Raw genomic sequence first — 25,289 nt, forward strand, 5'->3', positions numbered from 1 at the left:
GCTGTAGAGATTATGCTTTTTATTAATTGCTGGTTTATGAAACAAATATAGGAAGATCTCTATATTTAAATAGTTATCATGGAGGGTTCTTAGACCATTATAAGTATTTCAAAAAGCATACAAGATACATGCAAATATTTCAAGTATCTACCATTAGACATTCCCATCTCCCAGAAGTTTGCTAGAAGTTTTCAGGATTTTTGTTTGTAGTTTTGAAATAATGAGGTCCCTCTTCCACCATGCCCCTCCTGTCTGCCTTGAAACCCAATCCTTCCCTCTTCAGAATGATGTTGCTGGTGCACATACTTTTTTACCAAGAGAGAAGAAATGTAAGTGAGAAGGAAAAAACAAAAGTTAACTATGGAAGAAACATCTATGTATTTATCAGTTATTCTGGAAGGATTCTTACAAATGAACATGATATATGCCTTAAACACTCAAAACACAACCATGCCATCCCCTCTGTCACAGAGGTGGCCCCCTGGCCATAGTGCCTGCTTACCCCAGGATGTGTGGTTTTGTTTTTCACCCAGTTTGCAATATACTGTTTCACCTGCTTAGATTTATCAGGACTTTCTGTTAAAAGTTCAGCAATTGGAACAATAGCATTTAGAGTAAAACTGGGCTTACTTGTTGAGAAAGAAGAATTACATTTCAGGGAACTATCATTTTGAACCTTATTTTATCACTTTCACTGAAGAGCATATTTTGGTGGGAAGTCTTGGACTCCATCTGAATGGCTTAATTACTAAGAAATCTAAGAAGCTGCAGAGGCTGCTTTACCTAGCAGAGTATTACAACAGGACTTGCATGTATTTTGAAATTACAATAACTTGTTTGGCAGCATCTGGCTTAACTGAGAATTTATTTTATGTTTATGGAGTAATATAGATGCTTGGCTTAATATCTGACTAATACTTTAACTTTTAACATTTCATTGATTGAAACAGTTTTATTTTCTAACACAGTGAAAATTTTTCATTTTTTTCCCCCAGTCACTGACAGTTTGGCAACGTACATTCCTGGTTTCAAACAATTCTGAAGTTTTTGTCTGAAAGTAATATATCAGAGTTGAGTACAAGTTGGAGGACAACATAAATAAGACCCTATCAGAAAATGCAGCAATAATGCTAAAAAGGAGTATCTTCAAAAATAGCAATGTTGTATTTTCTTAAGGCAGAATAAAATACTGTCAGGCTGTTGACAGACACCTGTTTTGTTTTGTTTTTAAATAAATTGCACTGAATTCTTAAACCGAACATGAAGTTGCATTTGAAAGCAGTAGCATGGGATTCTCAGCCTTGATCGCGACTGTCCCAGGGTGTGTGTACACTGGTGTGCTCATTTTAAAGGAATCAGAGCTTTTATAAAATGCAGTGCAAATTTTCCGGCTTTAAATACTCAATTATTTTATCTCAAAACAGCAGCATGTGAATGATCCTGATTTTTTTTATTTTTTTAAGTTGCAGCTGTTGCATAGGTGTGGAGCTATTTGTGGAGTTTCACGCTTTGCTTGAGCATATACTCCCTCTTCAGAGAAATTAAGGTAGTGCAGAAGATTCTGCATTCTGTAAAATTTCAAGGTTGAAAATAGAGGTGATTTAAGTTTCAGTGAGAGGTGTAGATTTCAATTCTGAAATAATGTGCAAATTACAGCTTCAGGAGAACATTTTAAGAATTACATTTAAGTGCTTTAGTGACACCCACTGTTTTCTCTCTAGTCTAAATTTGTCATCTGAGGAATTAATCATAAATATGTGACTAGGGTTGAAACTTGATCTATGAACATTTACTTCGAGAGTAATCAGGACAGGATCTGTGTGCGCATTGAATTTCACTGAAGTTTATTTTGATTATTCAGTGAAACAAGGGTAGCAGGGCCACTTTTTAGAGAAGCCCCCTTCATCGGAAATTGTGGAGAAAATTTCTTGGATTGCTGTATGTCAGTTGTTTTTCCAACTGTAGTGAGTAAAGGGCATTCCCTTTGTGAATCATGGATACATGTTAGAAAGACTTTTTTTTTTTTCCCAGCAAAATGACCCTTGTGCTACATTTAACCATTAAACTGGTGTCATTTCTCGCACACACTTACAAAAACTGTCACTCTTACGACTTGCTGTTACCATTTAGGGATTGTAGAAAAGTGCTATTTTGGAGCAATTATTTTGGTATCATCTGAGAAAGAGTACCTAACTGTCTACAGCAACCTCCCTTCCACCCCCACCCGTATCATTCTAAATATGCCTCCTGGATTATAGTTATAATAATATTGTAATAGCTTTCATTCTACCTATTGGCATAGTATATCATTATATCATTAGCTGATATGAGAAAGCAGTTTCAAGTAGGTGGCTGATTCTTAGCGTTAATGTTTTCAAGTAACCCTGTTTGGGGAATTCACTTGTTTCCCAGGTGCTCAGGTGCATTAACACAGGGCACAATAATATTTTCTGGCTTGCTCATTATGGAATGAGCTTGAAGTACAAAATAATTCAATAATAAGTGGAGTATAAAAACTGGGGCTTTATTTTAAGAGAGTTTAATAACTTAAGATGTTTAAAAGACGGGAAAAAAATTGCCTAAGGATGCAGCAGCACTCAGCTCATTTCTCAAAACTACTGAAGCTGAGATTTTACAAGGTTGCTCATAGCCTGCTGGTTAAGCCTTGTTGAATTAGTTTAATTTTTAAACATTAAGTTCAATTAAAAAAAAAAAACTTTCTGTAGCTATTGTGCTACCAAAGGTATTTCTTATGTAATCAAAGGGTACAGATTCTGCCATTTAATTTTAAGGCATATGCTTCATAAGTGAAATTTTATTGCCAAAACCTTGTGAGTTCCTCATATAGTGCCTTTATATGGATTTTACTTTTAGATGTATACAAGAAATTGGCATTTAAAATCTTTGGTTTAATTTATATGGCTGGGCAAAAGAAAATGGAATGAAGCATATTTATTATGGGCAGATATAGTTAGAATTGTGAAATCAAACACTGAAAGGTAATTGTTTTGTAAACAAATGCTATTTTGTTTTTCCTTTGTTAAATGACATCCATAATCTAGCTCTTACATGAAACTCTATGATAACAAACTGGGAACACCCAGGTGGGATGGAAATAAAAAAGCATTTTTAAAGTTTCTGTTCATTCATTCCTTTCTTCATTTATATTCATTTAAAATGTATGTTTCAACCAAACAAGAAACTAGAAACCCCATGTAACACTGAACATTTCTTTCTCTCAATGCACTAAATGTACCCTTTATTTAAATCATAAAACTTCACAACTAAATTTCTTCATGCTGAAGGAAATCCTCAGTTTTGTGTCATTCACATCCCAATTTGAGGGAATGTGCCTTATCATTTTAAAGAGTATAAAGTCTAACCTTTGAAGAATGTTGTGCATTCAAAAATAAAATGAAGATACCCTGTGTAACACATAGACTTTTTATCCTTTAAGCTCAGTCTAGAGGTGCTTTGTCCCCTTACTCAGTTGTAACCATCTTGAAGAAGATAAAGACAGTATTCTGCCTACATCTTTTTTGTCTCACAGAAGCTAAACTCACTGCCTTACACATATTACTTTCAATTTTATTTCCGATGAATGGATATAGTAGTAAACGTTATGTTTACTACTATATGTGGAAATAGACCTTCCTAGTTATCCTCTACTTGCTCACCCAGTGGCCTTGGTCAGGTCACAATCCTATTTCATTGTCTGCAAAATAGGTATAAATACTGCCTGCTCCACCTGAATGAAATGCTGTCGGCACAATGTCTAAACAATTAATGTAGTATTTATCCTGTGCCAGGCACCATTCTGTGCCAGGCACTTTGCATACATTAAATCATTTAATCCTATGAAAATCCTATGAGATAGATACTACTGTTGAGTCATAGATAAAGAAACTGAAGCACAGAGAGGTGAAGAAACATACCTAAGGTCACACAGCCCAAAGTGGCAGAGCTGGGATTGAGACCCGGGCAGGCTGTCTCCACAGTCTCTGTGTTCTTGTCCGTGATGCCATGCTGCCTACAGCTATTAGAATGTGCTAGACCACAAACCACTCTTCAACATGGTTGTCGTTAACTTAGCAAGAGTTTGATTATCTGGAATAAATCAAACATCGAAAAGTTTCATTTTGCTGTAGAATGACCCTTGCTACCACTGTATAGTGCACTGTTTATAACGCACAATTTCTTCCCTAAGCGGATCAGTTAGAAAGGATACCCTTTCTTTCCTAGAGACAGTATGGTCTAGTGGGAAAGAACACAGAATCTGTGCCACTTACCAACTATGTGGCCTTGGACACGTGATGTAATATCCTTGAATTCTTCCTTGAAAAATGGGGAACATACATGTACCTCTTAAGGATCTTGCAGTGAATAAATAACAGAATATATATGATGTGCTTAAATAGTTGTCTCATGCTGTAAATAGTTAAGATATGGTAACATCTAACAACAACAACAATAACGACAGCAGTACTGTTATTGCTAGTATCAGCAATGAGGTGACTGTTTTTCTTACAGCATTTGGGAAAAATCTGACATGCAGCTTACTTGAGTAGTTAACAGTAAAGCAGAAAATAAGATGAGGGTCTAAATTGCATGAGGAAGAATTTTACCTAATGGAGGGGACTTCATTATTTGGAATTAGCAAATAATGTAAGTGCTTTCTGTATCTCATCATCCTTACAGTACCATCTCCAACAGGCAAAGAAACCTAGTCAGCGTTTTTCATCTTTAGCCTTAACACAGTGCAAAGTTGGTGTTGGAAGTATGTTCTCCATCATTTCTCTTTTGAAATGGGACATGAGGTCGAGATGTACAGAACTTGTCATAGTGTGATTCACTCTGCCAATGAGTTGTATATGCCTAAATCAGAACTGCCTCTAAGTGATAAGGAGATACATACTTTTTCTTTCAAATTGTTTCAGTGTTATTCCATAATTAGCGATGCATGGATTTACCTTTGTAGGGTTTGTTCTGGTTCCCCCAGAAAAGTGAGGGGTAGTCCTGGAATTTTAGTTCATCTTGTAAGATGAAGATGTATTGACTAGATGGGCCTGTGTGGCAGTTTGTTTCTTTTATAAAGTAAAAGGGAGTTAAATGTGTTAGGACAGTTTAGGTACATTTCTAACATTAGCTGAGAATATTTGCACAGATGTTTTAAGACAAAGTCAAAGAATTGCTGGATTCTAGCCTTTGCCCCATTGTCTTGTGCCTTTTCTTAATACCACGGCTGACTTTGTGAAGGAAAAATAGTCTTTTAGGGCTTGTCAGCTGTGGGAAACTTAAATTTTTATAAAAGCTAGTTAGTTAACTTTTGCATTTACAGAAAAAAACATCTGCCAGAAGAAAAAAGAAAAAAGAAAAAAAAGCATGGTCTCTACATTTCACAAGGAATGTCTTTTCGCAGCCAATAAATTTTGCAGAAAAACCAGGCACCAAGTTAGATTCCTTGGGAAAGGGCCTTTTGGCCGGTGAGCTGGGAGCCTCTTCCTAGTGTCCCTGAGCCAGGAGCGAAGCTGTGGTTTGCAGAGGTGCAGTCTTTATCCGGAAGCCCGACAGATCCAGTGTCGCCATCCCTCATTTGTAGTCATTGCCACCTTGTGGATTACAAAGGATATTCGTTTTCATCAAACTTCCATTTCAGTTTGGTTCTTTTAATGGCAAGTACCCTTTGGCAATAGATTGCTTGTGCTCCTCACCAAAAGGATCCTCTCTTTTATTCAGCAACACCTCATTTCTCCACTCACAGTTCATTTATGATTCTGATGAGAGTGTTTTTTCAGGAAACACACATTTCACTTTTTGACCTAGGAGCATCTGTTAGAATTTTTTTTAATACTACTTTGGCATTCTGAAAGTGTTAATGTCTTTCATATCTGTTTAATGCTATTTAGGGATATTTATGATCACCTCTTGGTTACTCAGGGTAAAGTGTGTCGCAATTTTTTTTAAACAGACAGGAAAGCATTCACATGAGGAAACAGATTGCTTTAAACATGTGCTTCCTGTGACAGTAAAAAGAACAAATTAGATTTAACACTGTGTAATGAATGCATAAATGTGTACATTTAAGCGTTTAAAAGCTTTATGTTCAGTTCTGGTCAAAACAAAAATTGAGTCACCTGTTTAAATTAAAGATGCCTCAGTTACTCTCAGACTCCTGAGCTGCCCAGAAATGGAGATCCTGGCCTGATGATGCCTCATTGGAATCATAAAAGCATATTATTTTAGTGCTGGAGAGAACCTTGCAAGACTCATTCAGGGTAAACCAGGCTTGAGTCGCTGACTCTGTGCATTTAGCAGAGAAATCGGAATGTGCTGGGTGGGAAAGAGGGGAGGGTCCTGCTACCAGCTGCCTCCCTCTCTGAGAATCAAGGACACAAATCCATTCTTGACCTCAGATATTCCCCAATCTTTCCCTAAAGACAGATAAGTAGCTCTGATGTTTACTTACTAACGTTTCCTAAAATTTAATTATATAAGAGAAAGACTCCTTTTCTTGTATAATTCAGTTTGCAATCGTGTATGCTGGCTGGCAGGGATTGAGTAGAATACGAGTTAGTATTTCCAGTTAGACTCGAGTGTCGAATTGGAAAGGCGTGGATTCTTTTCTCCAGAAGAAGAGGGAGTCCTCGCCATCTCTGTCTGAGCTCTGCCCGTGGTGCCTCTCCTTCCCCTGCGCGTCCGAAGCTAAGGACTTACGGCTTGCGCGCTCACCGTCTCTCTGGCCAAGGGAGGTCGGGACAGAGCCCCTCAGGAGGTCCCATAGTTTGAGGACATCTGACTCTCTTATATTGCAGACTGAGGTACCAATATCAAAACAGACTGCTTGTCATTGCACGGTGGGACAGTGCTTTTTTTGGCTGCCGTGGTCAAAATGAAATGGGCAAGCTGTAGTCCTCTTGGCATCAGAATGGGCTAAGGGGAGCTGGGAAATCAGTCAGACTGTGAATGCGGTAACAGCCAATGGTGAACTTCCTTTTTGTGTGTCACTTGGCAGTGATGAGACCGATGGCAATTTTTTTTTCTAACGTGGGTGAGAGTTCAGTGTCCTGGGAAGAGCTGTAGACTCTCATATTGTGCTTCCTCATACACTTGACTTGTGTTTGTTGATTTCTTGAGGCCGCTACAGCTGTTCCAACCATCGGGCTTGGGATGAAAAGGTAATCAGATGAGAGGTGACCCCCATAAAATGCTGCTGCTGATCCGTAGGAAGTCACAGGGAAATCAGATTCTTGCGGAAGGCAGCAGTGCCAAAGGAAAATAGAGTGCACTTAAGTGGATATTCATGTGTATACAGACACCCAAAAATATTTTTAAATGATCTCTACTCTACACCCCTCGTCTCACGTAAATGATTCAAATCAATTTTGGACTGTGTGGAAAATACAGGGCTAAAATAGCCAAATTGAATTCAGATGAAATTACCTTCTGCTTTTTTTGGTTGTTGTTTCACTTTGGTGAGTCTCAGTATTTTCTTTGAAGATTCATTTGGAAGAGAGTTTGGGAGAAATTTCTAGCCTCCCTCAGGATTTTCCTCTCCTTTCCCTATTTGCAAAGAGCTGTTCCCCAAAGGCGAAAAAGAGCGAGTTGCCATCTTGAGGAGCGAATTGTATGTTTAGTGAACACCAAATGGTCTCAAAGATACCCTGGAATTTACAATATAGCTGGTTTCTTTCAAATACTATTTATTTCTCTCAAAGCCCCTAACCATTTGTGCAAGATATCAATAAGATGACCAACTCCTGACAACCCCAAAAGCAGGGAAGAGGGCTTAGAAATAGAATACCATTTGTCTGGTAATTAGAGTGTATCTCTTAAGAGTTCGAGAGAATTCTGATTAACCTTTCTGTTCCCACATTCTCACATAAAATTAGCACACCTTTAAAATCATTATCTAGTATTTAAACACATATTTTTGAGTCTTCTTAATGCAACAGGTTCTGGAGACACTAAAAGTGTGCTCTAGGTTTCTCAAAAACTTCATTTTTCTTACATTTTAAATGTTCTGTTTGTGAAAAATTTCGAGAATCACCATAAGGGCTTCTTTGCATTTTTAATTTAGTAACTAACATATGAATAAATTTGCATATTAATTAGTTGCAGATTAAATCATGCATACATAATTGCCTCCTTACTGTGTTTAATGTTTGTCAAAATCTCCAGCCTGGTTTGATGGCTGTCGTATGAAAGATTACAATTTGATGTACCCTTGGAAGTATTTACACCAATAATGTAAGATTCTTAATAGCAGAATTCTCTAGTTATATACAGTTACTAATAAACATGTGAGATAGGTACGTGTCCCTTTGACTAAAATTTTTTTCTTTGCACCAAATCATTTACTATTCATAATCATTAATGCATCTCCTAATTATACAGCATATGTCTCTTAACCCTTTCATTGCCAGTCTTTAAGTGGTAGCTTCTTTCTTTTTCTCCCCCCACCCCAATGAAAGCAAATGCTTTGATATATTATTATGAAATTACTGTATTGCCTTTTATTTATTTCTTTGCTTGTATATGTATGCATTTCCTTTGCCATTTATTTTAACATACAGTTGAGAATTACATGATCACTTTGTATTTTGTAGTTAAAGATCAAGAAATGACCCATATGCACACACTTTGTAGTGAATGGGCTTTTGCTTCTCTTTTACTGATGCTGGAAATAATTCAGATATTCCAGATACTTTATATTAAATGGAAATTTAATATAGTCTATTAATATATAGTCTATATTATAGTCTATTGATATGAATATATATAGTCTATTTTTGAGGGTGATTGTTGGATAAGTACAATTATTTAAATTGTATTTTACTCCATTTTGATTATTGTAATGCATTCAATGTATTGCCATCAAATATAGGATGGATGTGATCCTTTTTTGGAATAGGTCTGAGATCTCTGTAGTACAAACTGACTTGAGAATGAATGCTCCTAATTTGACACAGTCTAAAAATGTACAAATGCCAATAAGTATTCATTTTAATAGAATTCCTCAGGTACTTAAGTTTCAATTTTACTCATATAAAGAGGAGACGAACTGGCTTTTTTAAATTTTTTTTTATTTTGATGTCTAAGCTGCTTATCACACTGTATTACCCTGCATTAATGAGTATTCCTACTGTGCAAAATTCTATCAAAAATGATGGTATGAATGTCAATTTTAATTGGAAGTTTATACAGTCAAATTTATAGTACACAACAAAAAATATGTATGTAGTTGTGCTCCAAGTCTTTTTTAGGCTATTGATCTTTTTGCTTTAAGTATACATCCTATCTATCTAACTTTAAATTTTTAACTTGAGAATCTGGACAAATATTATTATGTTCATATTAATACCATTATTGGGGAGAGAGGGAAACTAAGGCACAGGTCAATTATAATACCTTTTAATTATAAGAGGAATAAATTTAGGAATTCTCAAGAATGGATTTCAGAGATCCCTTTTAGACATGAAAACTTACTGCCCAATTTTGTTATGTTCCACAGAAGACGTAATATCTGATTTCTCTCTATTTTGTTGAGTGCTTTGAATTACACATTTGTATGCCTACTAAAAAGACAAAGCTTAAAATGAGTTGAAGCATAACCAGCAGATTTCCTTTATTTGAATCTTACATAAGAGAAATAATATCTCCTGGTTGCCTTCCTTAGGAACGTTTTTTTTTTAATCACAGGGCACAGTGAACTATTTATTGATTTAGCAAAACATTCTTTTGCAGTACAAAATATTGCATTAAATTATTTAGCAATGTGGAAAATGAAATGAAATGAAAACTGTAAAACTTATGAAAGGAAGCAAATAGTCAGACCTGAAACATCATATTTATCCACAGCCATTGTGCCTAGGTAATTCGGGGCATATGGTATGTAAATGATGTTTGGAGAGCCTTGCCAAATCCATACACGACGGGATAAATTAAGGACAGGTTTCCCTTGTGTAAGTCCCACAACTGTGGCCAACACACTCTGTGCTCGGATGTGTGTGCTCTGTTCTTATCTTTCTGCAAGAGCATCCCACAACATCAGTGGCCAAATCTAGTCCTCAGCCGGATTCTAAGACATTATTTTTAGTTCCCAAGAATTTATTTTATGATTGAATTTAAAATATAGTGCCATTTTGCCAAACCTTCCCCTTGCTGCCACATTTGAAACTAAGATCTGCATAATTCATCAGTATGTACTTGGATTTTCAGCAATTTAAATGGGTATGTAACACAGCGGAAATTGAGTGCCTCTTAGCCACCAAAGAAAGGTGTTACTAAGCAGTGACTTCTCTAGGTTAGGAATAAGTTGTTTTCTATAATAGGCAGTGAATTGTTTTGAACAATTAATTTTAGTTCCAGTTTATCACAGTTTTAATTTATGGATTCAACTTGGTGATTCAGATTACTGGTATCTTTTGGTGAAGTTACATATTTTATTTTCAAATTATCATTTTGAAGTGAATCCTCTCATTTCTTGAAAGGTGAGTCACTATTCCCTTCTTCCATTGAACACTTTTGAAGTAGACAGTAGGTTATGTATGATATTTTCTATTTTCTGAAAGGAATTTATTTTCCAAGCTAGCTAGCCATAGTTTTTAATGCTTTAAATTAAGGTCCATTTTTATTTATCCCAGAACCATGTAATTGGAGATTTTGGTTAGAAACCGTGGCAGGTATTTTTCTCCTCTTGTAACTCATTAGAAAATACCTAAAATATGGTATTTTCTGTGAAGACTCAATTCTGCATAGAAGACTTACATATTATTAATAAGTTATTTCAGGGTATTTTAAAGTATGTAGAGTATGGTTTGGGGTCTTTTGTTGTTTTATCTATTGAGAATAATACTCTTAGTAAATAAAACTCATTTTTAAAAAGGATAATGCTATTAATATCTTGGTTTTATTTGAGTTAGCAATTTTGGCTCTGTTCCTACTATTACCATTTTATTTATAGAACACAAATAACCTACTAGTTCATGTATGGGAAATGAAATTAGGCTCAGTCCTTGTTCATTGCTATGTAAATTGGTTAAACTCAGGGAATAAAAACAAAAACAAAAACAAAAACAAAACACCAAAAACCTGGAGATCAACATAGCAAAACTACTTGACACAGATCCAGCTTAAAATTCAGACAAATAGTTGTGGTTCCGGGGGAGTTCATTTAATTGTCATGTGGCCAGTGGTTTGAGAACTCAGGGTGAAATTCTGAACTGATTATTCTGTGACTTTCCCTTGGTTCATTGAAGATACTTTGCACAGCTGTGCTACAAACTCAGCAACAGAGAGCAAAAACAGTATTCACTGGAAAATAAAGCTCGGTCTGCCTTTCAACTTTACTGGGAACTTTTGCAGCCTTGAAAGCAAAAAAAGATAATCACAGTTGAGATTACAGAGAGTCCAAATTAAATGTATTACACAGTAGGGAGGTATGGTCCTAGCCTACTTCACACAAGTACCGTGAATGCCAACATGTTAAAACATTGTAGCTACTTACCAAGATTTTGTTTTTAAATGTCAGTCATTGGGCCACATTTAAAATGAAGCACCTGCATTTTATTCAAAGAAATGAAGGTATATTGGGAGATGGGGAGGTGATTTGAGGGTTTTTTTTCCCCACGTTTTTTACAAGAGCCGTAGATAATAAAGATAAAACATCTCAAGTAGTAACCCAGTCTGTTTTCATGCTCTGTATGATTCAAAATGACTTAGCAGTTTTGAATTTTTTTTAGAAAGAAAAGGATATAAAGAGAGAGAGATGAAATTTGCATCTCTACCGGCAACTCTGCATAGCAAATTTAAGATTATGGCAATTTCCTTTACAAATATCTGAAAATTAGAAATTATTAAAAAAAAAAACTCGGAGAGATCCTTAACTATTGCATTGCTGCCAGGTGTTTCTGCAATGATATCAATAATTTAGGGCACTTAAAAAAAGAATGAAAAACAGCTAGTAATAACTTAATTTAATATCTGCTTTCAGCCAGAATGCTTCTTAGTTAAGGATACTGAAACGGAATTAACTGTTATGTATATACTTGGTAAATTTTAGGTAGACCCGACCCCTTCAGCTTGATTCATAAAATACATGGCTCTGAGTATCCAGATCTCAAGTGTATTTCAAACCTAGCTTTACAAAATATTAATGCCTTTTAGAATTCTAGTCAACAAAATTCTATTCATTCAGTGTATGGATCACAGAGGGCACTGGGGAAAGGAAATATAATTTCAAAAGGGGTCTAATTCTCCCTCAAGGTTAAGAAACCTTGGTATCAGCCAGAATTCATGGGTAGTGATTAATGATCCTACATCATCATATACTCACTTGGCAATGAATCAGTTGAAGTCTCAAGTAAAATAAACGTATTCAACAAACATTTGCTAAGCCCAGCTTGTATAAGTTCCCGGACCAAGTGTTAGGGAGAAATATTTCAGCAAATATTTATTGAACACCTACTACCTGACAGGCTTCCTGGACCAAAGTTCCTGCCATTGTGAAGCTTTGTGCAAAGAATTTATGTGGCCACAAGTCCAAAGAAGAGTTCATTTGATAATGTTTTATGTCGGCCCAACATTCCTGATACACCTTGCAGATAAGTAAATACAGATTATATAACTCTTAAAAGCCCAGCAATTGCAAGTACATTCTAAATAAAGTAATCCTGTAGTCCATGATAACAACAAAATATATTATACAGATGAAATCAATCACATGGTAAACCACAACTGTTAGGTCAGTTTCTCTCCTATCAGTATATTTCTGTAAACAATGAAACAAAAAGATGTCTTTTTCTTTAAGTTTTTTTTTTCTCTAGTGCCTAAAACCTAGTTAAATGGAATGTTTTGGAAAGAACGACGACAACAAAAGATTATCTATGTGGAAATGACATAGAAAGCACCTGCTCCTTTGTGTTATTTTCCTCCAAGTCATTAGGAAATAATGTCTAGCCATGGCATGATACATTGTCCCTCTAAAAAATCTTTATAAGATTGACTAGTAAAAGTATAATATAGATTAGCTAAGTAGGAGTGAGCTGCCGAGAGAGTAAAGAAAGTATGAAACAAACAGGAATCTGCATCACACATACTAAGTGCCATAGCAGTATCACCTCTCAAAAGTGACAATGCATGTATCCATTTTTATATCTTTGGCATATTGTTGGCACTATTAATTATTCCATTGAGAAAATAGCCACACCATATAAGGGAAGGGAAGGTAAATTAGATCCTTCAAGTCCCGTTTTGTGAAGCGTTATGTGTAAATGAATATGCTCTGCCAACCCAGCAAATAAGACTTGGTTCATCCCTAATCTTGAGCAGTTTATAATCCAGGTAGGAGAAAGAACATGTTAATGAAATGAAAAATAACAATTAAGACATTTGAAAATGAGGGGAACAATTTATTGTCATTGTATACGTGTATGTGTATTTTATCAGTGTAAAGTAGACATCTTTATATGAAATTTTTCATCTAATTTGCTTACTTTTCATTTTATGAAAACTTGACTTACTCCCAAATTGAAGCTGCAGCTGGCTATAATGTTGTGTTTTTCTGACAAACTTTCTTCTCTCTGGACTAGATGATTTCTATCATTGTGGAAAGGAAGGAAATAATCTCTCTTTGTTCCTCATTTACTCAATGAGCAAAATGTGATTGAGCTCCTATTATGTGCATATTACCATGTTAGAGGGTGGGTAAAGAAAGCTGTCATAATCTCTGCTCTTTATGATACTTAGGTATCACTATTTAAAACTTGTAATATTGGGGGTGCTATAAGGTAGATGCATTGTTTATGGCATTAAATTTTGCCAAGAATCCTATATTCTCATATGGCCCTTATCTGGAAATGATTACAGAATTTGATTCTGGATTAAGATACTGGCCACAGATAACCAGTTGAGCTTCTGTCTAGCAGTCTCCTCCCTGGAAATCACAGGAACTATAGTTGAGTTTTTGCTTGGTCCACTGCAGGGACTTTTGATTGTCTTTGTATATTTTTTTCAGAGATTGATTATTCAGAGATATCTCATTATAATAAAAATATAAATCAGAGAATTTTAGAGTTGGGAAAAAACTTTTACAATCACAATTGAACAGTTGTTTATTTAAAATTTATTTACTGATAATGAAACCGAGACTTAGATAAGCTAGAATTTGCTAAGGTTGATAAAGCTAGTTAGACATTAAGCAAGAACTTAAACCAGCATCTTGGCTTGTGGCCTCTGTATTCTACTGGTTGTCTAATGAAGGCCAAGGGGACTGGTGGTGGCGGTGGAGGTGTCATTTCCCACCACTAGTTCATGGAACCAGAAACTTCAGTCTGTTGGAAGCCTTTAAAGATCAAAGAGAAAATTCAACTTTAAAATTTTTTTTATTTTACCTTTTCATGTTTCTAATTATCATAAAATATATACTCATTCATTTAATAATTGTATTAATAATGACTCACTACGGATTAACTCTTAGAAAGTCATCTGAACATACCGAATTTGAATTTTAAAAAGTATATACCTAGTTTTATTGCAAAATGTATGAGACATTGATTAAAGATCTGTAAGTCAACTTTGCTAGCACATTCAAAGGACATAGCCCATGTGAAAAATGAGTGGGGCTTGAGGAGCTCTTGTGTTTATCCTGTTTCCTTGCACACATCATGTTTTCCATGTGGTGGAAATAAAGCAGGGAGATGCCCACATTCCATGGAGAACATGGCTTGTAGGACTGTCAACAGGTGTCGGAGAACATGTCACATTCTGCAGTAAAGGAAACCTCCATCTGAGGTAGCCATGGGGGTTAGACCTGTTTGGGATTTTGACTCAATTTATTAAGAAATATGTAAGTTATGTTCAGAATGCATTTGAGAATCATGTTCTAAGAAGTCAAAGGCTGATAGTTTGGAAAACAAATACTGCTGTCAGACAAGTAGAGGAAACTTTCATGACTCTGGGTTGTAAGCACCCTAATTTGGAAATTTGACACTTGAATAATGCCAGTTGATGACTATGAAGACATTCTTTTAAAACAATTTTGGCCCAACCATAAATGAAAGCAAATAATACCATTACTGCCATATGATTTTAACGGTTTTTTGGCAGTCCTCACCTACACCAGATTCAACTGGCCTTAATTTTTGCCAAACAATTCTTATTTTAATGCTGTTTAGAGTCAATGCAAATATATGTATTTATTTCAGTTTTAGTTAGTAGAAGCCCAGAATTTTCCTCAATTGTACCATATCTCTTTTTAAATAATTATTTTAGATAATTCATAGGATTTCCTATAAGCTCTTGTCTCCCCTGTCCCTTCATGGTCCTCTGTGTTTATGTGGAATGTGTATACTTAAGTGCTTTATGATTAATAGCCCAAAGAGAACATTTATTTTCAAAACTGAAAGTTGAAATTCAAGGTCATGTTGAGTTAGACCCAATATTTAGATCAGGAATGGAATGGACCAATGCCCAGGTTTAGCTTTGGGCTGTTGATCAGCCTCGAGAGAACTGAAATCTACTTCTCCCTCCTTGAAATATCATCAGTTCTTGCTCAAAGTGGCTTGTTTGCAGTTACCCAAAAGATTATTTTGGGCAGAAGCTTTATAAAACAGGAACTTGAAATAGGTACTTAAATAACGGCTATACATGGGATGCTATCCTTGCCTATCTATTTACTTCCATTTTAAAACTGTTTTTCATTCTTTTTACCTAAATTTTTCATTCTGTTTGTCAGAGATGGTAATTAAAGTGTTTGAAAATTATTTGTTCTCTGCCCAGCAATTCAGTGTTCTACTCCCTCAATAATGTCGAAACAATTACATGTAATCAAATGTTAGAAATTTCAGGAAATTGCTAGAATTCCCACCCCAAAGGGGGTTAACAAACCCTGAATAGTCTATTTAGAATCAAAATCATTTTCATCGTAATGTATTTCCCACCCATCATTGAGTAATGCATTGAGAAGCCCAATATTTATTCACAAATGTTTATAGTGTATGTATATCCTGCCCAGATTCCAATTCACCTTATCACTCCATCATGTCAAAAGGTTCTCAGATAGAATCCTTCATGTAAACAAACAAACATACCCAGGATTTCCCTTTTAACTTTCGGGAATTCATTTTACATGTGCACCAATTTGACGGAAAAAACAATTGTCATCTCATTTTTGTTGATTCAGGTGATTGTGGTAAACCCGCTAGCTCTCCATCTAGGAAGTGCAGCAATCTGAGTCAACTTCCTCCATCTCTGATTTTATATTGTCCAGTGTGATGCTGCTTGGTGTACCAAAATAGAAACGGTTTGTTTTTATTATCAGATTGGAGACTGGCTATTACACAGAGTTAGGATAGAGGATTTTTTTTTTTTTTTTTTTTTTAAAAGAACATTCCACTTACCCCAGGGGAAAGAGATGGCTGTCTTGGGGAGAATAAAAAGAGTAAAGAAGTCTTTTCTCCTTAAATAAAATATTTCCTTTAATCTCAAGAAGAGTCAGTTGCATTTACTGTGCCTATTAATTTGAGAGGTTTGATAGTAAATTTATGACTTTTGCAATTACACATCTTTGCATGAAATTGAGGAAAAGAGAAGTGAACTTCAGGTTGAGTCAAGTGTGCAGTTTCCAGTGCAGTTGAATATAGAAGCTGTATGTGTCCTGGTCCTGGAGTTTCCTTTCTTTAAGCTGCCCTTTCCTCAACTTGGTCTTTCACTTTGCCCTAGCACATACTCCATTAAGTCCATGTCCCCCTATCCTGCAGTGTGATAACTTTTCATACCTCTGACTTGAATTTTGTAGATGTTATGTTCATGTGGGTAATGACATTTATTCATTACATTCTTTTCCAGAGATACGCAAAAATGAATCTAACAAACTCTAACCAGATACAAGACTTTGGGGACCTGATCTTTCCATTTATTTTGCACGCTGCTGTATGTCTCCAAAACAATCAATAAATGTCTGTGTAAGTTTTTATAATTCAGTATAAAGCAAAATGAGATACATCCTCTTTCTTCTAAGGGAAATAGTGTCAACAGAAAGAAAAGTAACAGACATTCATGGAACCAAAATCTGGTTAAAGAAAAAAAGCCCATATTGTTTACCTTAATAATCAATGTGAATTACACTATAATCAATATGACCACAAGCTATCTGATAAGCCACAAAGAAAATAAATATTTAATCATGTAATAAACCATTTGGATGTCTATATATGAATCCTGGCCATATAAAAATAACCAATTCAAGATTACATAGGAAGTCACTGATAAGCCACAAGTAGGAATTAGGTTTCATGGTCTGTGTTGATATTTTGATACTTTTCTGTGATAGAAGCATCTTGCAAACTAAACGTGTCTATATTTAAATGATACAATTTAAAACTATTATACCTGGTAATACTGAAATGGTGTCAAGTTCATGCCGCTTGAAAAATTGAGATGATTTATGTTTTGTTACCTGAGGTTTTGATGTGTTAACAAATTTACCTCAGTATTTTCTCTACATAAATATGTATTTTGAAAACATTCTAAGATAATTAGGATTCCAATTTAGGAAAATAATTTTTAAAAAGTAAAAATCTTAATTGTTTATTAGAAACAGTTATTTTATATCCTAATGGTCTCAGTATGAAGACAGAAATATAGAAGTGTGTGCATGGGAGAGTTACTGTTGTTCACTATTAGGTATGAGGCTACCTCAAGTTAAAGTCATCAGGGAAAAACATCTTACATTGTGTATATCTGTCTGTGTATGGGTGTGTGTGTGTCTGTCTGTCTGTCTGTCTGTCTGCAACCTCCTTTTGATAATTAGATCTTTTATGAAGTTGTTTTCATACCTGGTAGAGATTTTTGTTGTTGGATTTTTGTTGCAGTTTATGTTGGATATTACACATTAACCACCTCTTAGGTATAAGCTATCACCATTTATTAAATTTTTTTATAATAATCCCAACCCACATATACACATTTGTTAACTAAACACTGACATTTATTTAGTTTGAATTAAATGTCTTGTTTATAGTTACTTCTACTGAAGAGCAAAAATCAATGAGTTTAGCTTCTGAATAAACTATACTCAGTGATACTTCCTTTTGCTATGTATAAGGATAGTTTTAGATAACCTTTTCCTGACATAGCAAAATTTACTAACCATTTATGTAAAAATACAAGAACACAGATTTGGCTGTCAAAACCCCAAATGAAATTATATCTTGAAGTATCTAAGTGTGCATACTTCTCAGGCCAATGGTAGCAGATACCCAAAAAGATCTAATTTGATATCCTTGCTTAGTGTGAAGAGTTTAGCATGGTGCTACAGTTTCTTAATGTTTTTTCCATTTGAGTAGGCTTCTGTTACCCAATTCTACTTTGGGTGTAGATTGCTTTCCACTTGCTCCTTAAGGCACCCTAGCATAGGGGAAACATCAGAGGAAGGACAAGGAAATGCACTCTCATTTATAACATACCTCTGATATGTTAACTAGGTGTACTCTCATTGAAGCCTGAAAAGAAACACATGTTAAGTAGATGAGAGCATTAAAACTCAAACCTGTGAAATGACTTGGTCACTATCACACAAATAACAGATATGCCTGACTCTCAAGTTTTAACCCCTTTGATTTCATAATTTTACTCACACTCCATTTACACCACCTTGGTAGCTTTGTGATCCAAGAAGTGCGATCCAAGATTTGTTGAGCTTTAATTAAAGTGGGAATGATAATACCTATCACAAAGTAGGGGTTATAAAGATTAAACCAATGAAGGCAATTATATGGTCTTTAAATTGTAATATCATTCGGCATGTATTGATTACTGATTTCTTTTTATTAGAGCAGTTTTGGGTTTACAGAAAAATCTTTCATAAAATTCAGAGTTCCCATACATCACTCTATTATTAACACCTTGCATTGGCATGGTACATTTGTTACAATTGTTGAAAGCACATTTTTGTAATTGTACTATTAACTGCAGTCTGTAATTTAACTTAGGGTTCACTGTTTCTGTTGTGTAGTTCCAGGGATTTTTGAGTACTGTTTTTTATTACCATTTATTGATGGGGTAGATATATACTTAAGGTGATCATTTAATCTATAGGATTGCTGGGTCACATTATATTATGTAATCGTATGTGTGTGTGTGTGTGTGTGTGTGTGTGTGTATACACACATACTGTATGTATATTGATATGTGTGTGTGTATATATATGCATATCACTTTTCCTTGGTGTATGATGGTTAGCTGATTCGGATATGCTAAGCAAAAGGGGTCAGCACTGTAGAAGTAAACAAGTGTTACATGAAAAGGAAAACCTTTAGGTGTTTAATGACTTAAATAGAAACATGGAGTTGTTCAAGTTCTACATTATATCCTCGGGAGGTGGGGGTGGAATGGCATTCCTTCTGTGTGGCCATGATTCAATGATTCATTCATTCAACCCACATTTATTGAGCACCTGCCTTATTCTGGTCAGTGTGCAGGACATTCTGTATGGGTGTGTGGGTGTGTGTGTGTTGATTAGATTTGTTGCAATGCACGGTGACCACAGTGATTCTACAGTCGTTACCCATGCCAGAGGTGGAATCTACTTTAATGAGGTCTGTGGTAGGAAGTGAATAGTTCTTTCCTTACCCTGTAATGGCTTCTTGTCTAATTGTTTAATATACGTATGATTACCCCTACATCACCATTGAAATATTAGTCTCTAGTTGTACTTTTCCATTTTATTCAAGAACAAGATTCCCTTCTCCTCATTCATGTGGTCAAACCTCTGAGGGCAGGAAGAAGGTTGTATGTCTCTGAATCCTGTGCACTTCCCAGCATGGGGCTTAACCCACATTTGTTACTCATAAAATAATTGATCATGAAATAGTTAAATGAATATGGAAACCCAGGGCTCTTCACTCAAGTGTAGTAGAATTTGAATATTTACTTATTTTTTAATTCAGCCATTCATTTATTCAACAAATTTTCATTGAATGTCTGTCTACCTTGTAGGTGGCATTGACCAATTCGGTGGGGACACTTTTGGTGAAATATTCCCAGATTTTTTTTGTGATAACTGTCCACAATTCTGTTTTACCTCAAATAAATGTGAATGACTTTTCAGAAAATCACAAGAACTGTAAACTTGAGATTCAATTAGAAGGTAAGAATGATGTGGCTGTCTTTTAAGTGGTCAATACTTGTACTGGTAACATTTTTTTTTTCCCTCTGAAGTGGCAGATAAAAACAAATGGCCCATTGCCTACCCAGAGTGTCTTCAGTGGTGGTGTCTTGCCAACCACCAAAGAGAGAGTGGTGGGTTACTATTTGCTGTGGCTCACCTCCATTCCCTATCATTTTAATGATACAAGTGGCTCTTTGCCTAGCTGCTATTAGTGAAGTGACTTGCCTAAATCAGGGTTCCTTAAAAATTAGCTGCTTAAGGTTAAAACTTTAAAAATAATCATGAAACAAATGGAATTATGCTGATATCTGCAGTTGTTCTTACAAATCCTGTGCTAACAACCCCCCCCCATCATGCTAAAAAATTTATCATGGATGATAAACCTGTCAGAAAGAAAACTTAAATCAGAGATCTCAGAAATGTCTCAGTTGACAAGCCACCAACTTGAGGTCTGTGAATAAAATGTACTCCAAAGCCAGCAAACCAAAACATCACTGGATGAGAATATGTTTAGTGTCTCACTGGCTATAATTCATAGATCAGCTTTCAAAGTAGTATGTCTTTGTTAATCATTGTGAAATTTTACTTTTGAAATTTCAGACTATTTTTCATTATTTAATAAAGCCCAGAGGCTTATACTATTGCCATTTTAATTGTTGGAGTCCCATGTGCTGATTTGTTAGTTTAAAGCTCTATTTCACCTTATCAGCTTAAGAGTATTTCTGCACTTGTTAGCAATATATTAAAAGAAGTGAGAGCTTTAATTTTAAAAATGAGATATGGCTAAAGTAGGAAAATTTTATTTGTGCTTACATAATTAACAGAAAGCCATTTATATGTTTGCAAAATATATAAGAAAGGGCATTTAATGTAGGTGAGATAGTATGATTGTTTATCAAAATAGTTAAGAATTTCTAGCAGTTCATCTATGAAAAGTTAGGACCTAGAAACAGCCTTCTAAATATGGGGTTTCCACAAGAAACAATAAAGGAGCAAAAAAACAAAATCCAACTCTCTCTCTCTTTAAGTCCTGGCCTCTTTTCTAAATAATGATTTTTATACGCTGTCCTCTAGAAGCTAGGTACCTTGGCCTTATGTAGGAAACACGGAGGGTGGTTTAAAGGTTACAAATGTGATCCTGTCAGATTGACAACTAACTGTTCTAATGAGGAAAAAAATCCTCAAAGCATGAAATTTGAATGAAATGTGTGATTATAATTCAAGTACTGTTTACACAAATCTCTGGGGATCTTCCGAATAAATGCAGAGCAAGTGAGTTAGACAAACCTCTGGGCCTCCGATATATGTGTGTGTATGTGCTGTGTGTGTGTTTATTTTAGGAGTGTGGGGGAAACTTTTCAACCGTTGGCCAAGGCTTTGCTCTTCACAACCAACACCACAATCCCTCCTTGTTTATTAATACTGTATGTGTTTTGTTACCACATTGAGTTGTAAGGAAATAGGTGCTTTGAATTATTAAAGTTGATTCTTGAGAATAGACGTATGCTCGGATGGCATTTGCTTCAGCATATGCAAATGATTTAGTTTCATTTGGGATCAATTCCCAGAGGCCCTCCTTTCCTGTGATGCTCTGAATTTGGCAAGCTCAAGTCAGCCCATCTCCCCCACCCCTCCCATCCCTTTCTCTCTTCCCCTTTTTTTTTTGTTTGTTCATTTTCCCCCTCTTTCTGTTGCTTGATATAATATTTAAAAATAAGAGAAATTAATATATCCACTTTCTTGTTAGAAACATTACAATCTAGAAGGATTCTGTTTTTCAGTTGTGATCAACAAAGGTGAAGGAAGGTTTCGCTTTCTTAATCACCTAAATGTAAGCTTATCATTTTCCATGTAAGGTTAGTAAAAATGTGCATGGTATATTTGTTAGAATAATTATACAGAATTGGGCTCCTTGAATGATGCAAAACTCTGAAAATGTGCAGATGTCTCAGGGGTCCCTTTTTAGGAACTGAAGCTGTAAGTAATTCGGAGGTTCAGATACACTGACAAACTCTTGCTTTAGAAACCAGCAAAGAAACAGCGTTAAGTTGGTGGTAGATTATCCAAAGGCACAGAGAAAGCACCAAACTCCAGACTTGAGAATGCGCCCATTTGGGGTGCCCAGTCCCAGCAAGGGGAGCATCATCCCATTGCATTCCGCTGGCTCGCGTTGAAACCCGCAGACGGCTGCTGCGTGGCGAGGTGAAGTTCATGGGCTCCCACCCTTCCCACGGGTTCCCGGGAAACCGAGGGCTTGCCGAGCCCTGGGCGGGCCGCACTGTTACTCTGTTTCATTCCGTAACCCCGTTTTGTAGGTTGTTGACCAAGCAGTCAGAAAACACTGCCCCTCTCTCCTTTTGAGCGAGGTCAGAGACGTGATGGGTTTTTTTTCTCTCTCTCTCCTTTTTTTTTTTTTTTTTCCCTTTCCCCTTTCCCTCCCCTTTCTCCGAGTCGAGTTCTCAGGCAGCTGCGTACAATGCTGGGAGCTAGCCAGCAGCAGAGACAGATGGCAGAGTTATTAGATGTGCATCATACGATTCCCTTCCTGCCACTCGCTTTTTAATCAAATTAAAACAAAAAAGAAAGAGAGGGAGAGAGAGAGAGGGGGAGTCAATTAACTGCATTTGTATTCTGCTCAATAATGGACCCTGTTCCACTTTTACCCTAAGGCAGTTGAGTGGAAATTTTAGAGAAGAAAAGGGTGCCTAGAACAGGAAAAAAAAAAAAAAAAAAGAAAAGAAAAGAAAAAAAGAAAAGAAAGAAAAAAGAAAGTGAAGACTGCAGAAATTTGTAAGAATCGGCATTATTCGAGGAACTAATAAAAACCCTTCGGAAAAGTTGAATCGATCTCGCGTATGCATTAGGAATTAGAGCTCCATCAGGGCCGGGCTGCCTTCCAGCTCCGCTGCGCAAAGTTGAGCGTCTGACAGCAGCGCCGCGGCCTCCCCCGCCCGCCAGGAATGGTCTCTTCCTGCTTTGCATATTCACCACGCTTGGCCCGGCCATATGGGAAAATGCAACTGAAGGAATTGTTGTGAAAAAAGGGACAGCGAGTTTGAAATAAAAGTTGTTAGAGTGGTACTGAGGAGAAAAAAGAATCCGAGACCATGTACTGCGCATACACAATCCCTGGCATGGGCGGCAACTCTTTGATGTACTACTATAATGGGAAAGCGGTAAGCAGACGCGGACTGCGAGGGGGATTTTGACAAGTTTTATTGTCGCAGGGATGAGCATCCTCTGCGGTGATTATTGTTTGCAAAGTTGTTCAGGACTGCCGCACCTTCCTTGGTGCCATGAGAGATTTCTTATTTGCCAATGCTAGGATACCAGTGTTGCTTTCTTTTTTTCCCAGACCAGAAAAATAAGTGCTTTCAGAGCTTTAGAAAGTGGTTCCTGGAACTAAAGTTTTCAGTCAGGTAAACTTGGGAGTTGGTAAGATGAACAGAAATACGTTGGGGGAAATTCTTGTTCCTTACAAATGACCGAGAGCAAAAGCAGATATGAGGAGCAGAATTGTGAAGCTGGTTGAGGAAGCCCAAGTTAGGCTGAGGAAATTTGGGGTAAGTTTCTCACTCGACTTAGGGTTTGTGATATCTAGAGGCTTACTAAATTGGAAGCTTAAGTGAAATGGTTTTAGTACAGAGAAGCTGAAAAGGTTAAACCAGAGAAAAGACATAAAACTGAGACAATCAATTAAAATGTAGGTAAAAGATACATTTTTTAAAAAGCCAAAAAGGGGGAAAAACACAAAAATCCATTCATGCATACAGCAATATTGTCCTAAGTTATTTGTATTTGTGTAGCTTGTTTCCTCAATTTTCCCCCTTCTAATAGAAATGCTTTATTTAAGAAAAAAAAAAATGTGTCTGGTATTTTGTGCATAACCCCAGCAGAAGGTTTCTACTTGCCATCTGGAGGTTTATTTTTTTTTTCCTCCGGCTGGGCCCTCAGAAGGAAAAGGATTTCAGTATTTTCAAATTGGTATTTGGGGCTCTCGGGAAGAGTTGTTGGGCGATAGAGAAGCAAAAATTTATTTTTAAATAGAAAAGAAAAATGAGGGGAAAGTGAAAAGCAGCCATTTATAAATTGCTCTGTTTATGTACTTTGAACTTCCATTTGGATTGATCCTAATCAGGGTGTGATAGTTGGGCCAAAAGGGACCGATCAGAGCTTTCACGAAGGCCCAATTCAGCAGTAGTGCTTGGAGCCAACGAATCAAACATGTGTATGTGGCGGGATATGCATGTGAGTGTATATACATATAGATGTATGCATAATGGTTATTTCTAGCTGAACATATACTGGAATGTGCACATATACACAAGTGTTTGAGGGTACAGTGTGGTTTAAGAAGATTAGTAATTGCATTCGAAAAGCCAAATTTATGAATGGGTAGGGTAACTGCTGAAATAAAATCATTTACTTTTGTTTTGAAAAGTACAAGTAAATTGTCAAAAGTTCATAAAACTATCCTGTTTTTATTCTTTTTTTGAAGTATAGTGTGTGATTAGAATAATAGTTAAGGGTAGTAAAGGAAATGTAATTTGAAAACAAATGGCTTCTGTTGTGAACTGGTCAATTATTGAAATCTGTAAAATGAGTGTTAGTATTATGTAACATTTTTTTAACAAGTACCTGATTTTGCAATTGGTAGTTCCTCATCATATATACTGATTAAGACTTCTGCCTATTATCTTTTTGACATTTCCAGAATAACATAGTCAGTATCTGTAATATTAAGGCACTTTTAATGAAAATTTCGTGAATGGTGGTGTAGTCTGTGTCTCTGAAGCTATAAAATAGATTCAAGGATTATATGGCCCTTATGAATTATAAGAGAATTACAACGAACATAAGTTTCCATGATTTTATCTTTTGGAATTATTGGTGATGTGATTTTTATGTCAATTTTTTTATTTTGCTTTTTTAAGTCTGAACTGACAGAATTTAGTTTTAAGTTTTGGACATTTTCACTCTCTTTTAGCAAGAAGAAATTTTAAATCTGTGTTCATTCCCACAGCTTGCCAGTTGCCTCTACCATAAGAAAATGCTGAATATGACATCATATCACTAATATGCCCTCTCAGTTGCCAAATATTTTGGTTGTTAGATTTTTTTT

At 35.9% G+C, this 25,289-nt stretch overlaps 1 protein-coding gene across 29 annotated transcripts in view; it reads left to right on the forward strand.

The window, feature by feature from the left end:
* Nucleotides 1-25,289, forward strand: part of TCF4 (transcription factor 4) — a 345,156-nt gene that overhangs the window by 229,847 nt on the left and 90,020 nt on the right. For 2 of the 29 annotated variants that reach the window (XM_037806090.1, XM_037806088.1), the window contains exon 1: nucleotides 22,922-23,343. The exons of 23 other annotated variants lie outside the window; for them this stretch is intronic. In XM_037806090.1, coding sequence (XP_037662018.1) covers nucleotides 23,275-23,343 — 69 coding nt within the window. In that variant the 5' untranslated portion in view covers nucleotides 22,922-23,274. 4 more of the 29 variants (XM_037806089.1, XM_037806087.1, XM_037806085.1 and 1 more) reach the window with 4 other exon arrangements.

The sequence above is a fragment of the Choloepus didactylus genome, chromosome 16 (genome assembly GCF_015220235.1).
Source record: "Choloepus didactylus isolate mChoDid1 chromosome 16, mChoDid1.pri, whole genome shotgun sequence".
NCBI lineage: Eukaryota > Metazoa > Chordata > Mammalia > Pilosa > Megalonychidae > Choloepus > Choloepus didactylus.